This window comes from Zingiber officinale, chromosome 1A, assembly GCF_018446385.1.
Source record: "Zingiber officinale cultivar Zhangliang chromosome 1A, Zo_v1.1, whole genome shotgun sequence".
NCBI classification, from domain to species: domain Eukaryota; kingdom Viridiplantae; phylum Streptophyta; class Magnoliopsida; order Zingiberales; family Zingiberaceae; genus Zingiber; species Zingiber officinale.
The window spans coordinates 42,189,561-42,210,587 of NC_055987.1; the positions used below are offsets into that span (position 1 = coordinate 42,189,561).

At 34.9% G+C, this 21,027-nt stretch overlaps 1 protein-coding gene across 3 annotated transcripts; it reads right to left on the minus strand.

The window, feature by feature from the left end:
- Nucleotides 1–576: 576 nt before the first annotated feature.
- Nucleotides 577–7,604, minus strand: LOC122023784 (transaldolase-like). 3 transcript variants are annotated; one of them, XM_042582121.1, is made up of 13 exons: nucleotides 7,455–7,604; nucleotides 7,240–7,354; nucleotides 7,080–7,158; nucleotides 6,907–6,982; nucleotides 6,724–6,807; nucleotides 6,512–6,616; nucleotides 5,298–5,378; nucleotides 5,116–5,180; nucleotides 3,780–3,849; nucleotides 3,631–3,708; nucleotides 2,462–2,559; nucleotides 2,247–2,382; nucleotides 577–924 (listed from the first exon to the last, which is right to left on the minus strand). In XM_042582121.1, exons 1-13 carry the CDS (start codon nucleotides 7,503–7,505, stop codon nucleotides 778–780), a joined length of 1,185 nt encoding a protein of 394 aa, XP_042438055.1. In that variant the 5' UTR covers nucleotides 7,506–7,604; the 3' UTR covers nucleotides 577–777. The 3 variants fall into 3 exon arrangements, with proteins under 3 accessions (XP_042438055.1, XP_042438046.1, XP_042438063.1); XM_042582112.1 differs by having other exon boundaries at nucleotides 6,907–6,987; nucleotides 7,070–7,158; XM_042582129.1 differs by lacking the exon at nucleotides 577–924 and adding an exon at nucleotides 931–1,812 and having other exon boundaries at nucleotides 6,907–6,987; nucleotides 7,070–7,158.
- Between the last annotated feature and the right edge of the window lie 13,423 nt (nucleotides 7,605–21,027).

Below are 21,027 nucleotides of genomic sequence, written 5' to 3' on the forward strand. Positions count from 1 at the left end.
ATGTGGCAGACAAGACAATGCCACACTTAATACATATCTGCTGGGACTGTCGACCAGACTTATAACATAAACACCAAACACTTTTGACTTGCGCCCGATCTAGCTATCTCACCTGTAGTGGAGAGGAGGAACACTATCCAGTTTATACCGAGCCAAATATCAAATTTTCTCGCAAAAGTTCATCATTTAAAACATTATTTAAAGTCTCCCAAATTTAAATATTTAAAATAGTGATAATTCTCGGTACATGTGGACTCTTTAATGAGGATAAGTTAATAAACCATCTAATTTGGATCTTTTTTCAAAAGTAAACATTAATAAATACATGTGACTCCTTAAATTTAAGTATTTAATTTTGTTATTTTTTTCGAATATTAATTGAGCCTATTAAAAAGTGTGTAAAAGTTTAATGAATCATAGACAATCACTCCTACGATACACATCTTACCCGAATCTCATTCAAACTTGATCCAAGTGTCACCCGTAGAAATGTCTTTTATTCTCAACTTTTCTTCAATCTCCAAGCAAAGGCCTGACAAATCTGAACTTTATTAAATATGAAAAAGAAAAAATAAATAAACGCAAGGTATTGGGACGATCTTTAATTTTCGACTCATGAAATTGAATCCATCGAACTGATCTTGTCTTGAAACGGATGTTAAGAAAAAACACTGGCTGATACACAAACTAAATAATCCAAGAAAACCTGGCGTGTTCAATTTTCATCAGCCAACTTGTACTATCCAATGGCAGCTCTATCCTCAGATAGGTATGAGCTTAGACATTGGGCGGCGGCCAGATCTTCCCAAAAAACTCTTCCACGCGCCTTGCCTGATTCACATACCCTTCGAGTCCGGCAGCCAGAAGCTCCTCTGCGGCAGGCCCCATTGCAGACGCAAAACTCCTTTGATCCCACTTCATAAGCTGTGTGTCAATGACGAGAACAAAGGTGCGAAGCAGTTACCTCACGCAGTGTAACACTAGATCTTTGCATACGAATCAACAGGTTGATGTTCAATGTTTGTCAAGGATTCAGGGGGTAAAGAAAAGGAAAGGATACAATTCACCCATTATGTCTCAGAACAAAGATTCTCATAATATGCCGAAGTGCTAAAAGGTTCCTACCTAAGTAATCCTTCAGGGTTAATTGAACTCTCTTGAACATTAAAGATGGTTTCAGAGTTTAATTGTTCGCCTCTAGTGAAATTGGATATGAGGGAGGGAGCATATGTTATAGAGTGAGAAGTGTAAATAAGAGGATAACATTCCACATCTGCAATAAGAGTTTTTATATTATATTAAAATTAAGGGATCTCTGGCCCATGTGCCTCAACATTTTAAATTGAATTGGGCGAACGCCATCATTACCTTTTGCAATAATGTTAAATCTTTCTTTCAGTGCATGGTCAAACATAACACAGCGTAAGGAAGGCCTTTTAACATACCCCCTAGAGCATCATCTGATGCCTCTCAGGACCAACACAGCTTGTGGATGTTTACTTTGTCGACAGATTCGCTGTGCATCTTATTGTTAAACAACAATTTCTTTCATTCAACTTAAGACTGTCTTATTAACCTAAGAATAGTTTTCAAGATAACTTTACTTCTAATAATATTACAATTTAATTGTGAGACTCCAAGGTAGCATCTTACTTCATGCATGGCATGCAAACTCAACAAAAATATGAACGTGGAACATACAAGGCGGCAAGTCTAACTTCCAGATTGTAGAGTCAAAATCATGATCGGTTAGATTTGTGACGAAGTTTATAGGTGCATAGATTCTAACTTGTAAGTCCAAAGACTTCACGCCTGGATTCAGTAGGAAAAAGCCCAAGAGCAATAAGATTAAGCAATTGACCAATAAATCCTCAGCTGTACATCGGAAAAATGTAAAAAGTGTGCACAGGATTAAAGATGAATATTGTGAAATGGTTTTAATGTAATTAAAAAAATAGAAGCAACATAATAATTGCACTACCTACTCAAGTGAAATCAATCTCATGGTACATGCATTTAAAGCAGCTGAGATTATCTTCCATAAGTTGAAATGAGAGCATGGGTTATAAAACAGGATGTTTACGGTTTGGTCGTGAATCAGGTGAGATTAACTATAAGATGACACGGTTTGGAACAAATCAGGTGGAGCATGTCCTAACTAATTAGCAAGCATAATATTAATTTGAGGAAAATGAATCACACACAAAAATCATTAATTTTGCAATATAAAAGAGTTAAAATCTTACCTCGCCTTCAGTGAAATTGTACACCCTAGCAGACCCAGGCGACAACCTTCTAAAATAGGAATACTTTTCCTCAGGATAGGTAACAGAGTCTTTTAGAGACTCTAGAATCTTTACAGGCACGATTATGTAATCAATTCTGAAAATTGTTCCTAAGGTTAGGATTGACACGATGAACGTAAATCCCAAAATAGACAAGACGAGAGAACAAAGACTACCCAAGGAGGTTAAATATATCCTGCTTATTCCGAACTGCAGCTGCCATCAGCTTTGACTTGTGGCCATATTTGTGAATGTAGTTGTAAGTTTTCTCAACCTGCATAGTGTGTTAAGAAAGGTAAAGGTCCAATTAAAAGGAAAATCCTAGAGATGAAATGTAATTCTTAGTCATTTACAAAAAACTTTAGTTTTTAGTTGTATACATGCACGCCTTGTGTATCTAATACTTACATTAAGTTTTAGAAATATTAAAATTAATATTGCACTTAGGACTATCTTTTCTATATGATGATATGTATATGCAATCACAAATATAATGGATGACTTTTTCTCTGAAAAACCTTTTCAGAATTGTAGTATTCCTGTATATTGAATTATTGATCTCTACCATGTTTCTTATTATCTGCTCTTCTGTTCAATATACTACCCATAATGATCCAATTTTCATTTTCATGAAGAACATACTGTTAATAAATCATTGTGTTAATAGCCCTTCGTAACCATCTACCATATCACATTATCATTCTTTCTTATTGTTGGCTAAGCGTTATTTTTTTTTTAGTTCAATAATGAAGAAAATTTTGATAATTTAAATTTCATCATTACGTGGTAATTCTATTCTATCAGTGACAAAAAAATTGCTTTATAAAATATTCAACAAAAGTTCATGGTTATATAATAACAATACGTGATACTCTAGTCTAAACCTAATGTGGTAATAGTAGAATTTATTTATGATATAACAATGACTCTGTGATTATCATTGTTCATAATAATATTTCCAACCCACTAACTGTTGGCTCCGGAATCTACCATCAGCCAGATTTCTTATCTCGTATTACTAGACTATGTAAGGTGAGGCAATAACACCTTTTTTGATAAGCATTATCTTCTTTATTACAATTCAACTTGTTGTTTGAGAAACTCATACACTAATAATTTAATCTTCAAATCAACAGATGAAGTGGCAATTATATTGACCTCAAGATGTTTCTGTAATCTCAGCCAGACATGCTTGAAAAAAAGATTCTGATAAACCCCTCAGATAGATTTTATAGCTTCTGGGATTAATGTTATTTTCACAAGATCTATGACATTTTGCGGTTTAATTAGCTGTTTAATATCAGTTCTTGCATAAATATTCACCCAAAACAGAAAGTGAACTTACCAAGGCTAATCCAGGATCTTCACCACTCTTGCTAGCAGCATCAATCTCAGAATCACCAGAGTGATTGCGAGCCCAGTCCTGAAGTGCAGTTTCATAGTGAATATAAGAATATTTACTCTATAAGCATAAGTAATCGACATAAGGATTACCCTGATACGACCAACAAAAATCTGGATAACAGATGCACCAGCTTGAGCTGCAGCTGCTGCTTGAGAAAAACTTCAAAGGGGATAAAACCCATTCAGATCAGAATGGCAAGGATGGAATTGTCAGAAGGTAGAGATATAATACAATAAAGGGCAGCCCGGTGCACGAAGCTCCCGCCATGCGGGGTCCCGGGAAAGGATCCATTGTACGCAGTCTTACCCTGCATTTTGCAAGAGACTGTTTCCAGGATTCGAACCCATGACCTTTTGGTCACGTGACAACAACTTTACCGTTGCGCCAAGGTTCCCCTTCAGAGATATAATACAATGACCAACGAAATTATATAACTTGAAATTTAAATGATGCTGATAATATAAAGAATCAGTTACCTCCAAAGGATGGAAAAGTGAGAAAATAATTAGACATAAATAAAAGGAAGGTTTCTCTTTTTATTTACATTCACCCATTTTCTACTTCTATATCGCTCCACCTTACAATTAGAAAAGGAAAAATGAACGTATGAGATAGAGAACTTCAGTCATAAGTTACACATACTAAATGTTTCTGAGAAACTATTCAAGTCACAAGCATCTATAGGCAATAACAATCTGCAGGCAATCAAAGATAATAAAATTGCACAAGACAATATTAGACTTGTGAGAAGGAAATCACATTGGACAAAACTACTGGAAATTTTGGTGGTCATTTTCATGATAAAAATACAGAGTGTTGAAATATGAGGCCACCAGCAGGTTGACAATGCATTTGCCTAAATTTTTTTTGTAAATTTTATTCGAAAACATCATGTGTGTACCCATAAAAATCCTATTTATGTAAATTGAATGCTTATGATGCACCTAAGTAAAACTTAGGTACAGGCCATGTAGGAGGTGATGGGGTCAATTGGCATAAAACATTTGACCACCAACTCACAATAGATAACTAAGAATGAATGTAAAATAATGTTTAACCTCCCATTATGTTTAAAGTTGACACCAAACTAGTTAAGCTCAAGAGCAATGGATTCACATGAAAATTATTTTTATGTGTTTGTTTAGGAAATGTTTCAGAGTTTCCTATTCTTAGAAAACTGTTCAATTCCTAATAACAATTTATAGTATTTTTTTTTTTTTTGGGGGGGGGGGAGGGGGGCCAAGCTTCCTCTGTGAAAAAGTAAATTCATTGTATAAAGAAGTAAAATTAGCAGTAGTAAATACCCTTTCTAGTTTCCTTTTCAAAATTCCTTTTTTACACAAGGGTAACTTTTTTGTCCAACAGAATTCTGACTCAAGCTTCCATTTTGGAAAACTAGTTTTATGACTAGAATAATGCAAATACCTGTATACAAATGTTAAATGGGTCTGTATTCCTTCAAATTCCAGTAATCTAGAGGCTTCTATCCCCTGAATTTAGAAAAAAAAAAATCATCAAAGACAAAATAGATTGAACATGAATAAACCATCATTTGTATGTTGACTCATTCAACATGAAATACTAGGTAAATCAACTTCAAGTCTTACTTGCCAGGTCGAAGGAATTTTGAAAAGTAAACGCTGTGGAGAAACTTCTAATTGGCTGTACAGCTTCAACAGTTGATTGACCTGGCATTCCATTACAAAAAATGCTAAATACAGTAGATCAGAAGAGATTAGCAGTCACATGATAGTTCCTACTTCCTATTGCCTCCATTTGGTAAGCCATAAAGTTGCATTTGCAATCTACCCTGAACTCTAGATATATAAATATTTTCAAGGTGAGATTATAATGCTCTTTTAAGTCACCTGATCTTATTTTAAAATTTAGATATGCTTAGAATAGTTGACAAATCTTGAGTGAAACAATTTTATAAATTAATCTATGATCATCTAAGTGAAAGATTTTATACAATAGTGAATACCTTACAAGAGAATCAGCAACAAGGTATGGCAAGAGTATTTAAAGAATTAATAGAAATTAAACCAAGAAAAGGGGAAAATATGAAATTTGTAAAGTCCTAGGAATGCACTGTTTGTGGATAGATGATTCATCAAATCTTATAATGATAAACTACTGCCCAAGCAAAAAAGAGAGTCACACTTGCAGCAATTGGTAAGATCACTCCACCATAATATGTTAGATTTTCAAACCATCAAACAACCTTTTTCTACAAGATGTGAGTCCATGTGTATCGACAATCTCAAAGCAAAATATTGGCAGGAGCCTTGAAGCAAAAAATCAAAGGGACACCCTTTATGTTCAAAATCATCAGAAGGGTGCCCTGTTTTGATTATTATCACAGAAGCAACCCATCGCCTCTGATATGTCCACTATATCCCTCTTTATCCAGATTTATTGAAAAGCGGATAGTTTCATTGGAAGTACTTATTTTAAAAAAGAGGCAAGAATCATCCTAATTATGTAAATATATATTCCACTTGCCAAATAGCTGACTATTCATAGGTGGATTATCCATTTATAAATTTTGACTATCCTTAATTAAGGTGTGAATATTCTTTTGTAGCAAGCCTAGAGTTTCAAGAAAAACTAAAACAAATTTTGCTTCAAATTAGTAGCCTGCGTAACATCCAAGGTGATGAGGTGCCCGTTGGAAAATAATCAAAATCCAAGGCGCCCATTTACGATTTTAAAAATAGTGGGAACCATTTTGAGTTTTGCCTAGAGACTTATATTGAAGATTACTATTTTATACCCATGAAAAACATGGTGCATATGGAAAGAAGGAAATGCTTCATACCTTATGAATTATGCCTTGTGTGTCATAAGCCAACCGAGCATCAACTTCCGTCGAAACCCTCCCTGGGACTGACCTAACTAATTCAGCTCCCACATTCACCAAGGCCTGCCAATTCACCAAGTTCAATATCGCATCATATATAGTATCCAGAAAATAAATCAAATTGCTTAGATGAGCATCCATCTACATAGGGCAGTAATTTAGTAACAAACCCTGTCTAAGAAGCAGGATAACCTTTCGCTAGAATTCTCTAGTCCAAAGCATTCACTAGCAGCCAGTGCTGTCTCTATTGCACTCTACCACCAAGAGATTCACTAATTATACCGTAATCGAACCTTTATACGCTCTCATAACAATGATATGTCCACATTTTTCATAGTTCCAGAATTCCTCACCTTAAACTTGGTGTCAGGAAGGCTGCAAATCCCCAAGAGAAGTGAAGAACTTACCGTGGCAGCTGTCGGGGGGAACCTGCACTAGATTCCACAATATCATAAAATGAATAGAAATCAAAGTCTAAAAAGGTTGATTTAAGGGGGGAAAAGAACAAGGATTAACTGAGGCATGCCTCTCGAAATCATCGAAGACCACTGTATCTGGGACAATCTCGCTGAATCCCGAAACAGCATCCAGCTCGTTGCTTAAATCTAGGAAAATAAAAAAATATGGCACTAAGTTTCTTATCCAACCCCAAAATCAAATGAAAACCTACAAAATCGGAGATTTACTGGCGCCGATGGGGGATGAAGCACTGCCGGCCGACATCCGAACTCCCACGAAAGTTCGCGGGATTTGGTGAAAAGGGGTGCTAGTAGATCGCGAGGAGCATCTCCAGTCGCAGACCTAATGGAAGTACACCAACCAATCAAAAACAAATCCAGCGCAAAGAGAAGGGGAAGTAGCGATCAAGAGAGGAGAAGCCAGGGAAGAGAAACAAGCGTACCTTTGGAAGGAGACCAGTGGAGGAAGGAGAACGACCGATCGAGATCGACATCTCTGCTTCTGCTTCCGAGCTCAATCGCCGGCGAAGGATCGCCCTCCGCTCCGAATGTGACTATTTATTTACACGTCTGCGAGTGAGACGGTGAACAGATAGACCTTGGAACATGAAGAAGGAGATTAAATAACGATTTTACCCCTTCAGATCGAAAGCCGCTAAAACCGATATAACAGGCAATATAACGGCACCAACGATTCGATATAGATAACGATATCTTTTAAACAAGCTTAAAATGGTGGAAAATAAAACATTAAATATTTTTTAAAAATTAAAAAAAAAAAGAATTATTTTAATATTTTTTACAAATTAGTGTGCATTTAATTTTTTTTAGTTGCCATGGAGTATTCACTTAACCGACCCTTCTTGAGGATGGCAGATTCAATTTTATTAAAAACATTCTATGATCATTAAAATAAATCAAAAAATATTGGTCACCATTAATCTAATGTTTTTAAGTTAACTATTAAAAATTTATCCGCATGTGGAAATTGAAATTTTATCCTTAAATATTTTTTAAAAAAAAAAAAAAACGTCTGCCACCGCACGGGGCTTTTTACCCTTCGTTTTGCTGTTTTGCATCATAAAATTGAACATGAATCAATTAAAACTCATTCAACGTTTTGAATGTGAATAGCGTGACGTCACGTTATCTCTGTGATGGTAAGCGGGGGGTTCGATCAAAGTGGGAAGGGCACTGACGTCATTTCGCAGAGAGACGTGGATGGTCACTAGTTGCGCAGTCGATGATATCGAGGTAACAGATTACGATCGCGCATGACTGTAATGGATAAATATATATTCAAGACAAATTAAATTTCATAATAACATAACATATATTAAATACTTTTTAAATTCATAATACTTTTAATTGCTTTCTATTATATTCTGCTCGTCAAATGAGATAGTTCGGATCCTCTTTCCCGAAATTTATCTGTTCTCATATTTTATTATCGATCGAACGATCCAGATTATATCTCAAAATATTATGACATCTTTAAGATGTGTATAGTATCCTTGTGATGTGTAAAACATTTTTAAAATGTAATCTGGATCGTCCGATTGACAGTGAGACATGGGGACAGAAAAATTTCGGGACAGAAGATCCGAACTACAAATGAGAGGCTGGAAGATGCTCTTTTTTAATATAAATTGATAGTAGTATGTCGATATGCAAGAAATCAACATTAACTTAGTAGAAAATGAACGCTTAATTGAGTTTTAGTTGAATTTTAATACATTATATAATTTTATAAAATTTTAATATAGGTACTAAATGATTAACTATATAATCCAATGATAATTTTATTATGACTATTAATTAAATTTTAATTAACAAATGCTCGAATAGTAATTGGAGTTTATTTGATTGGCCCGTTAGGCAATTTCTAAGGGCTCGTTATGCCCTCCAATTGGGGAACAAAATATGGCCAACAAAGAGAGAATATTTGTGGCCTGTTTAACTTTTATAGATTTGTTGTTTTAAAAATAGCAAATACCCAAAATAGGCCTTGCATAATTTAGGTTTTTAATTTTAATTTTTTTAAGAATCTCTCGAATTGATTCAGTTAGTCAAATAATTTAAATTAGTTGGACTGAAATTTATAAATCTATTTGAAAATGGATCTAAACGAATCAATCGATACGGATTGAAAGTTCACATGGGCACAACAAGGAAAAAAATATGAAAAACTTAAACATATGTATTTTTAACATAAGTGTGTTTAGATGTCTAGGTATTCATGGGATGTTTTCCAAATTATCGAATTTGGAATGATCGATTTAGTTCTAAGAAAATTTTTTACCAATCATTAGAGTAATGTTGAATTGATTTAGTTCGTCAAATAATTTAAATCGATTGGACTGAAATTTTATAAATCTATTTGAAAATGGACCTAAACAGACTAACTCATACATATTGATAGTTCATATGGGCCCAGAAGGAAAAAAAATTAAAAACTTAAACATATGTATTTTTAACATAGGTGTGTTTAGATGTCTAGGTATTTATGGGGTGTTTTCCAAATTATCAAATTTAGAATGATCTATTTAATTCTATAAAAAAAATTTATTGACCATTAAAGTAAATTGGAAAGCATTCACGATCAAGAAGTCTAGTATCCCGTAATTGCACGTCCTATTTAGAGAAACACCCATAAAAATACGTCCTAAATGGGAATTGAACCACAGATGCCTAAAGCTACATTTGATGAGGGGTAATCAATCTTGTAATGTAAATAAGATTACATTATAATATTGATTACTTTGTTTTGTATAGTTTTAAAGTTGTAATGTTATTAATCTGGATTATAAAAGATCAACACTATGTAATCCAATTCTATTTCAAGCTCAATGTTTAACTAAAATTTAAATACTAAATATATCTCTAGTCCATTTCCCACATCAATCGATTACCAACGCTATCGGTCATCGTCGTCGTCTCTACCTCTAGGTGTCAGTTATCGTGACTGCCTTCGCTTTCAGGCACCACCGCTGCTGCCTGTTGCCGCTATCAATATTGATAGCGGTCGCATGATATTTTTATTATTTTATAATAATATGAATTATATTCTTTATAAATAAGATAAAGAACATCAAATAATATATATATATATATAATTATCTTTGTAATTAAATATTATATGTATAGTATACCATTCTTTAATAAAAATAGTAATATAATATTAATTATATTATAAATTGTATTACATTACAAATTTAATTATATTATCCTAACTCGATGCCCTTCTAGTGTAGTATAGCCCTGGGCGAGGTTTTAGCTCTAAATTCTTTAATACGGAGGGTGGTAATGAATAATAAATCATTGAGGGCATATATTTTTTACGCTATGGACCAAACTTTGAAAGTGGAATGGAAATTTCTACTTTATCATATGCCACACCGCCACACCCAAATTTGTAACCAACCATGGTTGTCCAATCCCATCAACAATTGTCTCCACTCGCCACGTGGGTCCTCCTACGAAGTTCACGATCGTCCGTTTACCAACCGATCGGGCCCGACTCAGTTGTGTGCTTGAACCATAACTACAACCAGATTGGAAGAATGTGGACCAGTGTCGGAGGTCAGGTCAGGAATTTAACAATTATCATGGAACATATCACAAAACGTTATTTCAATGAGATGCATGAATCACTTGAAAGTGATTGAAAATTTTCCATCGATTATGGAATAAATTCAGAAAATGCAATAGATTTTGATGAATAGCCCAATATAAGGGGTGATTCAAAAGAATTAAATCCTCATTACATAGGCACCTATTCTACTTAATAGGGACTTATTCTACTTATTATCATGATATCCAATAACGAATTCAGAAATTCAAGTATGAAAAGATGATCATGATAAACAAAGGACAGTATCCTTCATCTTCATCAATGAAATCACATAATACTAAGGGTTTTATTATCGGCAAAAAGGGATGACCGCCAATATTGCCTCCTCCCCCCACTGGATCCGCTCTTGATGGTATCCTATTTTTAGGATGCAGTTTAGATCTCTTGATTATGAATTTCTGATTTCCCCTTAGTTCCTTTTAAAATGATATATTCTGGATGCTGTTAAAATGGTAAATTCATGTTGAGGCATATTTAGTTTGGTATTTTTTTTACAAAATAGTTAATTTTTTTCATCGATATTTAAAAGTTTTAATTGAATTTATATTTTTTTTCATAAATTGATACTATTTTAAATTTAGGTATGTTCAATATGACAATGATGGAGATGTAGTACCAAAAATGATCATGCACCTAATAGATGAACTAGGATTTAGGAATTGTAATAAATGAACTATTACTTTTTTTAAAAAAAAATATTTATAAAAGGACAATAAATTAATATTATTTTTCCGATTTATTAGTGTTGATGGTTTGAGCTTTTTGTGTGTCACATTAAATACGAAATCATTACGGGAGAAAAAAAATATTTTCTATAAAAAAATAATAATTCTTGGATTTGATCATTTGAATTATGCAGACAATTTTGGATAATTATAAAATCGGCTATTTCTCCAACAAAATACATTAAATGATTTATTATACTATCAAAGGCATTTTAATAGTCAAACAAAACTTATCACGTAGTATTTATTTTTTAAAAAAACTGATGAGTAAGATTTCCTTGTGTATGTGTTTGAATTCAAACATTGTTGGAGTCGTGACTATGATTGACGTTACCATATGGTCCAATCAAACATGTCTAATCCAAGTTTGTTGAATCGGATTATTGATGTTAGTGGAAATTTTTGGTGATTTGGGAGCTTTCGAAAATTTAGTTTAGTTAGCTAGAATTTTAGAAGTTTGGATAGCTCGACTCGATTGATGATTCGACTGCGAGAGATGTTTACTTGGAGAGATTTAAAAAAAAAATCATTATTAAATTATATATTCATTTCAATATAATTAATGTTATGGAGTATATATATTTGTTACTCATTAAAAAAAATAAAATTAAAATAATATAAAATCATGGTTGTAAAAACTAACTATTAGCTTGACATAGTTGCTCATGATCAAGTAATATTCATTTAAAATGTAACAAATATCATTGAGTCTCCATCGTTTATTTTACACATTGAAATATTTATTTTAATTAAATCATCACTCAGAAAAATAAAATCAAAATATACAAAATATTGTTATAGAAGTTAGTTATTAGTTTTTATACCGTCCAAGAATCAAATAATATAAGTATATTTTGGATAATTTATGATAAATGGGATGCTGATTTAGCTTTAATTATAAATGGACTGTTCATCTAATGATTTTATAACAAAGTTTTTATTTTAACTTGATCCAACCATTTTTTTTTTTTGGAAAATATTTATGGCTTTAAAAAATATTTTGGTTAATTACTTTTTCTTTCCATCCATGACATTGCTTTTTTGTTTACTCTATGGTGCACATGATTAAATGAGGAAAAGGAATAAAGCAAGCTTGAGCTCGTGACCGCCCAGTCAGGTTGATAGCTTGCTGTCTCGCTATAAGTTTGCGGTCATGATTTTTCGATATTTAAGATCGAGATTTATTGTGGGAGGTTCTTTGTTCTTATAGTCATAATTTTTCTCGCTTGATTTCAGACAAGTGAAAAAATAGATCCAAAACAATTATCCGACTGTCTTTTATTTTTTAATAGGTTAAAATATAGTCAACGGATATGTGAAGTTAATATAAAATTTTTTAAAATATATGAAAAAAAACACACCACTTTTATATTTATCAAAGGATGCATTTATTTTATACTTTTTTAAATATAAAAATTATTAAAAAATCATGGGTCATAGTTTTGTCCATAATTGATGACTGAGTTAGTGAATTATGAGACCGCCAATTGCAATTAGGCCACAAGATGACGACCCTTTGGCAGCAAAATCGCAATTAGATTGCGATTGATCTTTTGGTCATGATTTACTGTGATTAAGTCCATGCTGCGATGAGCGAAACAAGGAGATCTTGGCCGGCGACGCGATTAGTTAGACAAGTTCGAGCTTGCAGCCGTTAGTTAGGCATTAGCTTACCGCACCGTACAAGTTTGTAATTGTAATTTACAGTTGAAGTTCATCATTCAAATTCATTCTGCCCAATTGCATCTCATACCTTTTCATTGCGTCCTTATCAATTCTCTTCAAGTAAACAAAACTTTAATATAAAGTAAACACTTTTTTAATAAAAAATATTAAAAAGTATATAAATTGTAAGAAAAAGGTGGAAAATGTGTTTTGTTTTTGTGGGACATATAACGCAAGCTTATGGGTCATCAGAAGCGCTAATGTGGTTGTACTTTTAATGTCACATCAGTGGTTGGACCATCAATTTAGGATTTTTTTTTTTAAAACCACTTATTTATATTCACAGCCTTTTTTAACACCTTTCACCAAAATGAATTTAAGATATAAATTAACAAAATAAAAGTTAATTAGCAATTACTAATATTTATTATTAATTCAACTAAAATAAATATGCAAATTTTTTTCTTAAACGACGTCTTTATTTTCCTTCCATATTATTATTTATTGGACAAAAATTTAAAAGATTATAATTAAAGTGAAATGAGCTCTCATTTAAAATAAACTATTTGAAATATCTCTGTACCCATTTTAAAATATAGATTATAGTAGCTACTTTCATAATAAAATTATTATTTTATATTAATTTTAATTATTAGAACAAAAGGTGAAGTCATCGTCTTAACGGTCCCTCCAAGACAACCTCATACTCTCTAAAAAAAGGTAAATCATGGAAGTATTTATAAATTGATCCTGATTCTATCTGAAATTGTTGGAAGGGTGAGCCACTGGTGAGCTGTCAATGTTAACAAAGTTATCATGATCGGGAGGAAGAAGAATGTGAGTTGTCTTTTGTGTTGACTATATCGCTAGACTTCAAACAAAAAAACTAGGAAGAGAGAGTCGAAGGTAGAAGAAAGTCTTTGATCAATAATACCTGCAAGGCTACTAGAAGAAAGGAGGGAAACAAAGTATTAGATTGATTACTGGGGTATCCAGGCTCAACCGCTCCAACACTCAAGTTAGTTTTCAGCCAGGGAGAAATGGAAGATAAACGGTAGATGTGTGTATGTTGATGTATGTAAAGGTGTATGCATACATTGGCCCACAAAGGTAAGACTTTTTATAACACGAAAGAGTGAAGGAGTGAGATGCCATATATGTGGTTATTAGTGAGGATGATGTGTTTTTGATAGGATGTCTCCTGATAAGAAAAATGTCTCATCATCGTATTAGAGGATCATATATATCACCGATGTCTTGCATTGTAGGAGATTGTGAGGGATCATGCTATGTTGACCATGCTGTTCTACGTGTCACGCTTTGTCCATGTCTATTGAGCAATTGAATATTTGGGTCTCGGAGAGTCGTCGAGTCGGAGTGGAGGTGAGTCAAAGCGTCCAAACGGTGGGGGCTACTCAGAGATGAGTTGGGTGTCGAGTCTATAGGGCTAAGTGGAGAGTTGGATCTGATTACGATCGACTGTGTAGAAGCCAACAACCGACTTTTGTTAGCTTTTACATATCATAACAGTTACTAGTAATTTTTACACGGTCTAATAATTAATTGATATCTTTTATACATTGTAGTAACTATTGATATCTACTACAATAACATAAATCAAATATATTTTTGGAATAAAATTACTTATAAAGTGTATATTTATATATATTTTTAAAAGGGTGAGCAGATATTTCTCTTACCCTTTGTTTGGATGGAATAAGGGAAGATTCATTAACGGGAGGGGAAGGGAGGAGAAGTGAGGGAAAGTAAAGTATTTAACTTCTCCTTATTTGGGAGGGAGGGAATGTTCATTAATGTAACATGTGTTACATTGTTTGGGAGGAAAAGAAAGGGAATGAAGGTTAAATAGATAAAAGTTATAAAAATAACTTTATTTTTTAAATTAGACATTTTTCATAATATTAATATTTATTTTATAAATATAAATTAGATATTTTTAATAATAAAATTAAATTTTACATTATCATTTAAATTAGTTATTTTTTAATAAAAAAATTAAACTTTTATTCTATTCATAATAAAAACAATGAATTACCAATAATCAAGTAATTAAATGAGAAATAATAAAAATAATGATTTTAGAAACCTTAAATAAAAAAATTTGAAATATAAAGCTGATAACGAGAATTTCTATTCTTTAAAAAACTTATTAAATTTTGATGGCAAAATTTAAAAATATTAGATATTCTCTTAAATTTTGATGGCAAAAATGATTTTTCCCTTCAATTCAGTTAGAAGACGTGTTGTATCCCCTCTTCTGATGATGAGCTGTGAAAAAGACGAGGAAATTGGACTCCGGTGACATAGCAAAATTAGAAATTGAAAAATTTCTTAAACTATTAAGAAAAGAGATAAAATTAGAATAAAAATCTTACATTTCCTTTCTTTCTCTCACTTCTTCCCAAACAAGGTTCAAAATTTCCCTTTCCTTATTTCCCCTTCCTTTCCCTTCCCTCACCTCCTCCCAAACAAACTGTTACTAGAGGAGAGGAGGGGAGGGGAGGGTAAATAAGAGAAAAGGGAGAATTGATCCTGTTTGAGATGGAATGAGCTAAGGAGGGGGAGATAAAAGAAGGGTAAATCTTCCCCATGCATGCTCGAGAATTGACGAAATTTCTTACACCTTGAATCAGAGTGCAAGGAAGGAGATCTTACAACAAATTTATTCTAATTTTATCTTTATTTTGGGCATCGACAGTGAAGTTGTCCTTGCCAACGAGACTGCACTAGTTACTTGTAGAGGGGGACAACATCTTGAGAGGAGGAAGAGGGGAAGCCGTCAACGGTTTGCGATGGGTAGAGGAGAAGGCATTAGCCGATGGCGATAGACGGTCAATGTGACGTTAGCCGACGACCTATGTGGAATCAATTGGTAGCGAGCAATGGCAGATGGGACAACGAGTGAGCGGGCAAGGAGAGCACAGTGGCATTCACGACATTTGTGAAGTTTATATTTTTAATTGACTCATTTTAATTGATTTATTCAATTCTTTATGAGATATTTTAAATAGATTTTTAAAATTTTATTTAAGTTATTCTATTAAATATATATATATATATATATATATATATATATATATATATATAACTTTATTTTAAAATTTAAAAATTATAGATAAATTATATTTATTTATTCCATATATATTCATCCTATTATTATCATTAATATTAATTTTATTAATTTAATTTATTTTTAAAAATAAAGATAATTTAATATCTTTATATATTTAATCTTCATATTTCTCCCTTCCTTCCTAAATAAGATAACACATATTATATTATCTTACTATTTTATTAAAAATCTCCCCCCTTTACTAATTAATTTTGGTGAAGCCTAAAATGAATTTACGTTAATATCTTTTTTTCTATTCACACTAAAAATAATTCTAAGGTTTATTAGTAATTCCACAAGCGAAACAATCAGTGATCTAGAGTTGGAGACTTAACTGTGGCATATTATTATGAATTTATCTCATCATTAATTTTCTCTGATTGTTTTATATAAAATAATATAGTTCTCTTTAGTCTCACATCTTAGAATTGACAACACTATGATCAAAGAAGCTTCTATAAATATTTTAGGCCAATAATGCTAAAAAATATATTTTTTATAGTTTTTTTTACTAATATAAGTATAATATTAAATTAAATTAATTTTTTTCATAGGGAAGCCGTAAAAGTCAGGTACTTTACCCTAATAACTCTACAATGACTCTACTTTAGTATTTTAATGCTAAAATACTTTAATTAATATACTTTCATTATAAAGGGTCAATGTGATTTCAATGTATTATATTATACACACGACGCGTGTGCACAATTACTAGTATTAATAAATCTTTCCTTCCTCTTAGAGAGGAATTCTTATCCTTTGCTCCTTTTATTTTAACCTTCACTCATCCCATTCAAATATAGTGTTAATTTAAGAAGTCAAATTTTTTTTTTTTTACGTTATTTATATTATTAATAATTATATATTTTTTTTATTCTAATGCGTAATAACTCTGCTGCAACATAAAACTTTGTTTCTCTCGCTTTTGCTCCTTAATTAAATCTTTATATTGACGCCCCTTCTTTCTTCTCTCTTCGTTTGTGCCTCAAGGATCGACAGTTTGGGGGAAGCTTGCGATCCAATGCGGCTCGCCAGTTCGTGATCGGTTGCTGGATCGGGCATTGCGGAGAGTGGCAATGAGCTCGGCGAGGGCGATGCACCCCCTCTGCTGCATCGTCCTAGATCACCATAGCGACGTCGACCACCGATGCCCCGGACCTTGCGCCCGCCGGGGGAGATGACACGGAGGTGGAACAATCTCTGAACGACGACGAGGAGGTTGCTGTATTTGGCGTTCTCTACAAGTGGACCAATTACGGTCGTGGCTGGCGGTCCCACTGGTTCTCCCTCCGCCGCGGCGTGCTTTCCTACTCCAAGATCCGCCCTGGTGACGGTGCCCCTACAAAGGAGGGCGTGGTTGTGCGGATCATCGGAGACACCTCCACGAAGATCTCCTCCCGAGCGGCCGTCGAAAAAAAGTCGTCCGCCAAGTCGGTCGGCATCGTTTATCTCAAGGTACGCGACAGTCCCGATCATCTCGGAAAACGCTATATAGCGCAATGTCCAGCGCGTTAAAAACATAATTACGACACAGGAAGTCGCCATGTGACCACGCATCGCGAGCAACCTTACTACCGGAATTATCTTCCGTAGCGGCTGGCGGGTCTTCACGCAGAAACCGTACAAGGTTCAACGTGGTTAAGTAAAGCAGCATCTTCTGCTTCCATCTTTTGAAGTCGGCTCCGTTGAATTTCTCTGGCTTCTCAGCGTGAGGGATGGCAGTTGGTACGTTGTTGATCCCCGCCAAATCAGTTTGCCGATATCGTTTTACGATTGTGAGGTCCTCAAACCTCTCGATTTGCTCCTCGGTGTTTGACATAGTCGATTTTAGTCGACTATTGGGACTTCCGGGAGATTGTTGCTGGGAGGAAACAAACTGAGTTGTCGTCGAGGCTAGTGTTCGACACTATCTTCGTAAAACAATATTGCTCCCTACGGTGCTCACAGATAGCAGCAATTTGTTCCCAAGATACAACGATGACGTCTCGAAATAGGAGCACTTCAAATTTTGAAACTGACGAACCTTCTCATAGGCTTTTAGGACTCTTCTTATGCAAGAGATGGAAGAATGATTTGAATGCAAATGCTTTTTGAATGAATGATTTCCAAGAAGAAGAGGGATCTATTTATATTGGGTGAAGAGGTAAGTAACCCTTGGTTTGGACTAATATGGATCGTTCATTTTGAAAGGGATTCATAGCGGCTGGCGGGTCTTCACGGAGAAACCGTGTTCAGCATGGTTAAGTAAAACAGCATCTTTTGCTGTCGTCTTTTGAAGTCGGCTCCATTGAATTTTTCTAGCTTCTCAGCGTGAGGGATGACGGTTGGTACGTCGTTGATCCCGACCAAATCAGTTTGCCGATATCGTTTTACAATTGTGAGGTCCTCAAACCTCTGGATTTGCTCTTTGATATTTGACATAGTCGATTTTAGTCGACTGTCGGGACTTCCGGGAGGAAGCAAACTAAGTTGTCATCGAGGTTAGTGTTCGACACTATCTCTGTAAAACGATATTGCTATGCTACGGTGGTCACAGATAGCAGCAATTTATTCTCAAGATATAACGACGACGTCTCGAAATAGTAGCACTTCAAATTTCGAGACCGACGAACCTTCTCATAGACTTTTTGGACTCTTCTTATACAAGAGATAGAAGAATGGTTTGAATACAAATGTTTTTTGATTGAATGATTTCAAGAAGGAGAGGGATCTATTTATATTCGGTGAAGAGGTAAATAACCCTTGGTTTGGATTGATCTAGATTATTCATTTTGAAAGGGTATAACCCTTTAAAGGTCTTTTAATTTCAGCCATCAGATCTGAAGAGATATAACTCTTCAGATGACTTTTAATCTCAACTATCAGATCTGAAGAGATATAACTCTTCAGATGACTTTTAATCTCAACTATCAGATTTGAAGAGATATAACTCTTCAGATTTTGATATGATCTCGTCCCTTGATCTGAAGAGTTATAACTTTTCAGATTTCATCTTGATCTCAGCCATCAGATTACAACATTTAATTTGACGCTTCAGATCAAGCCTTCCCCTTCAACACCAGATTAGAATTCGATGCTCCAGATCGCATCTACTTGCGATCTGTCCTCATCTTTGATCCGACAGTCACTATTTGTTCGCCCAATCTAGTCATTGCTCTCTACACAGTCACGCGCCACATAGGCACTGCCTCGTCACCTGACATACCACGTCACCGCCACGTGGAGCATAAATTAAAGCTCCTCGCGACGATGTGTAGTGCAAAGTGCGCCAACAATGACTTTCAACGATCGATGGCACCAAGATTTTGGTTTGCAAAATCATATTCAACAGAAGAAAGTCTTCGATCAATAATACCTACAAGACTACCAGAAGAAAGGAGAGAAATAGAGTATTAGATGGATGACTAGGGTATCCAGGCTCAGCCGCTCCAACACTCAAGTTAGTTTTCAACCAGGGAGAAATGGAAGATAAACGGTAGATGTGTGTATGTTGATGTATGTAAAGGTGTACACATACCTTGACCCACAAAGGTAGGACTTTTTATAACACGAAGGAGTGAGATGTCATATCTGTGGTTATTAGTGGGGATGATGTGTTTCTGACAGGATGTCTCCCGATAAGGAAGATGTCTCATCATCATATTAGAGGATCACATATATCACCCTTGATCTGAAGAGTTATAACTCTTCAGATTTCATCTTGATCTCAGCCATCAGATTACAATATTTAATCTGACGCTTCAGATCAAGCCTTCCCCTTCAACACTAGATTAGAATCCGACGTTTCAGATCGCATCTACTTGCGATTTGTCCTCATCTTTGATCCGACGTCACCATCTGTTCGCCCAATCCAGTCATTGCTCTCTACACAGTCACGCGCCACATAGGCATTGCCTCGTCACCCGACATACCACGTCTTGTTGATACAATCGACCTAGGTTTGATCGGTACGATCATGGTTTTGATGTGTGTGTCAAAGAGTTTAAGTTAGACTTTCATATGTGTTTGATATGCGTGGTTGAGTCTTGCAGGACTTGGTGAAACACACATAAGGAGCTTGGTGTAATTAAGCTTGGGAAGTTCATCCTAGGGCTCGGATCCTTAAGTCCGTGAAGGATGGTGTGGAAGTCATCCGAGGGACCGTCGGACGAGGAGCAACGGAGTGGAGCTAAGGGAAGTAGACTTCAAGGCAACGTGAAGGATGGCACGGAGAGGAGTCGCGGGCTCGGGTGCATTTGAGGGACGAAGGCCAAAGAAGAGAACTTCAAGGGCGACTCCGGAGAGGATGAGTGAGAGTGTGTAACAAGGTGCAGTCCAGTCGGTTGCAACTTTTAGCACTCAACTGCACCAGTCGACTGCATGTTTTAGCAGTCGACTGGCAGCGAACAGAAGCATTCTGTTCGCTCAGAAAATAGCTACCAGTCGACTGCTAGTTTTAGCAGTCGACTGGTAAATGACCGTTGGTGCTGAAAAGTAGCCGTTGGCTACCTCTAACGGTAACACCAGTCGACTGATGATTTTGTCACTCGACTGGTGTCGGGATTTGAGTTGATTGTTGATCAACCCTCTCCTCTTATTTAAGGGATGCTTTGGGGGCTTGAAGAAGGTTACTGGTGCTAATTGTAAACCTTCTTAGTCTTGCCCAAAGCTTCCAAGTTCTCTTCTCTTCCTCCCAATCTAAACTCCATCTTGTAAAGAGGAAGAGATCAATTTGTGAGAGGTTTGCTCCACCGGAAAGGAGAAGTTTTAGCCGGAGATTGCCGGGGACTAATCCACCGAAGGATCAAGGGCTCGTCCACCTCAAGGACACGTCGTGGAGTAGGAGTATCATTTTTGAACCACGTTACATCGAGCGTGTT

Excerpts from the sequence above, each read along its gene's own strand:
- LOC122023784 (XM_042582112.1), bottom strand. The coding sequence starts at position 7,505 with ATGTCGATCTCGATCGGTCGTTCTCCTTCCTCCACTGGTCTCCTTCCA. Across the intron at positions 7,355-7,454 it reads CCACTGGTCTCCTTCCAAAG|GTCTGCGACTGGAGATGCTC; the intron begins GTACGCTTGTTT and ends TACTTCCATTAG. Across the intron at positions 925-2,246 it reads ACAATTTCACTGAAGGCGAG|CTTATGAAGTGGGATCAAAG; the intron begins GTAAGATTTTAA and ends ATTGACACACAG.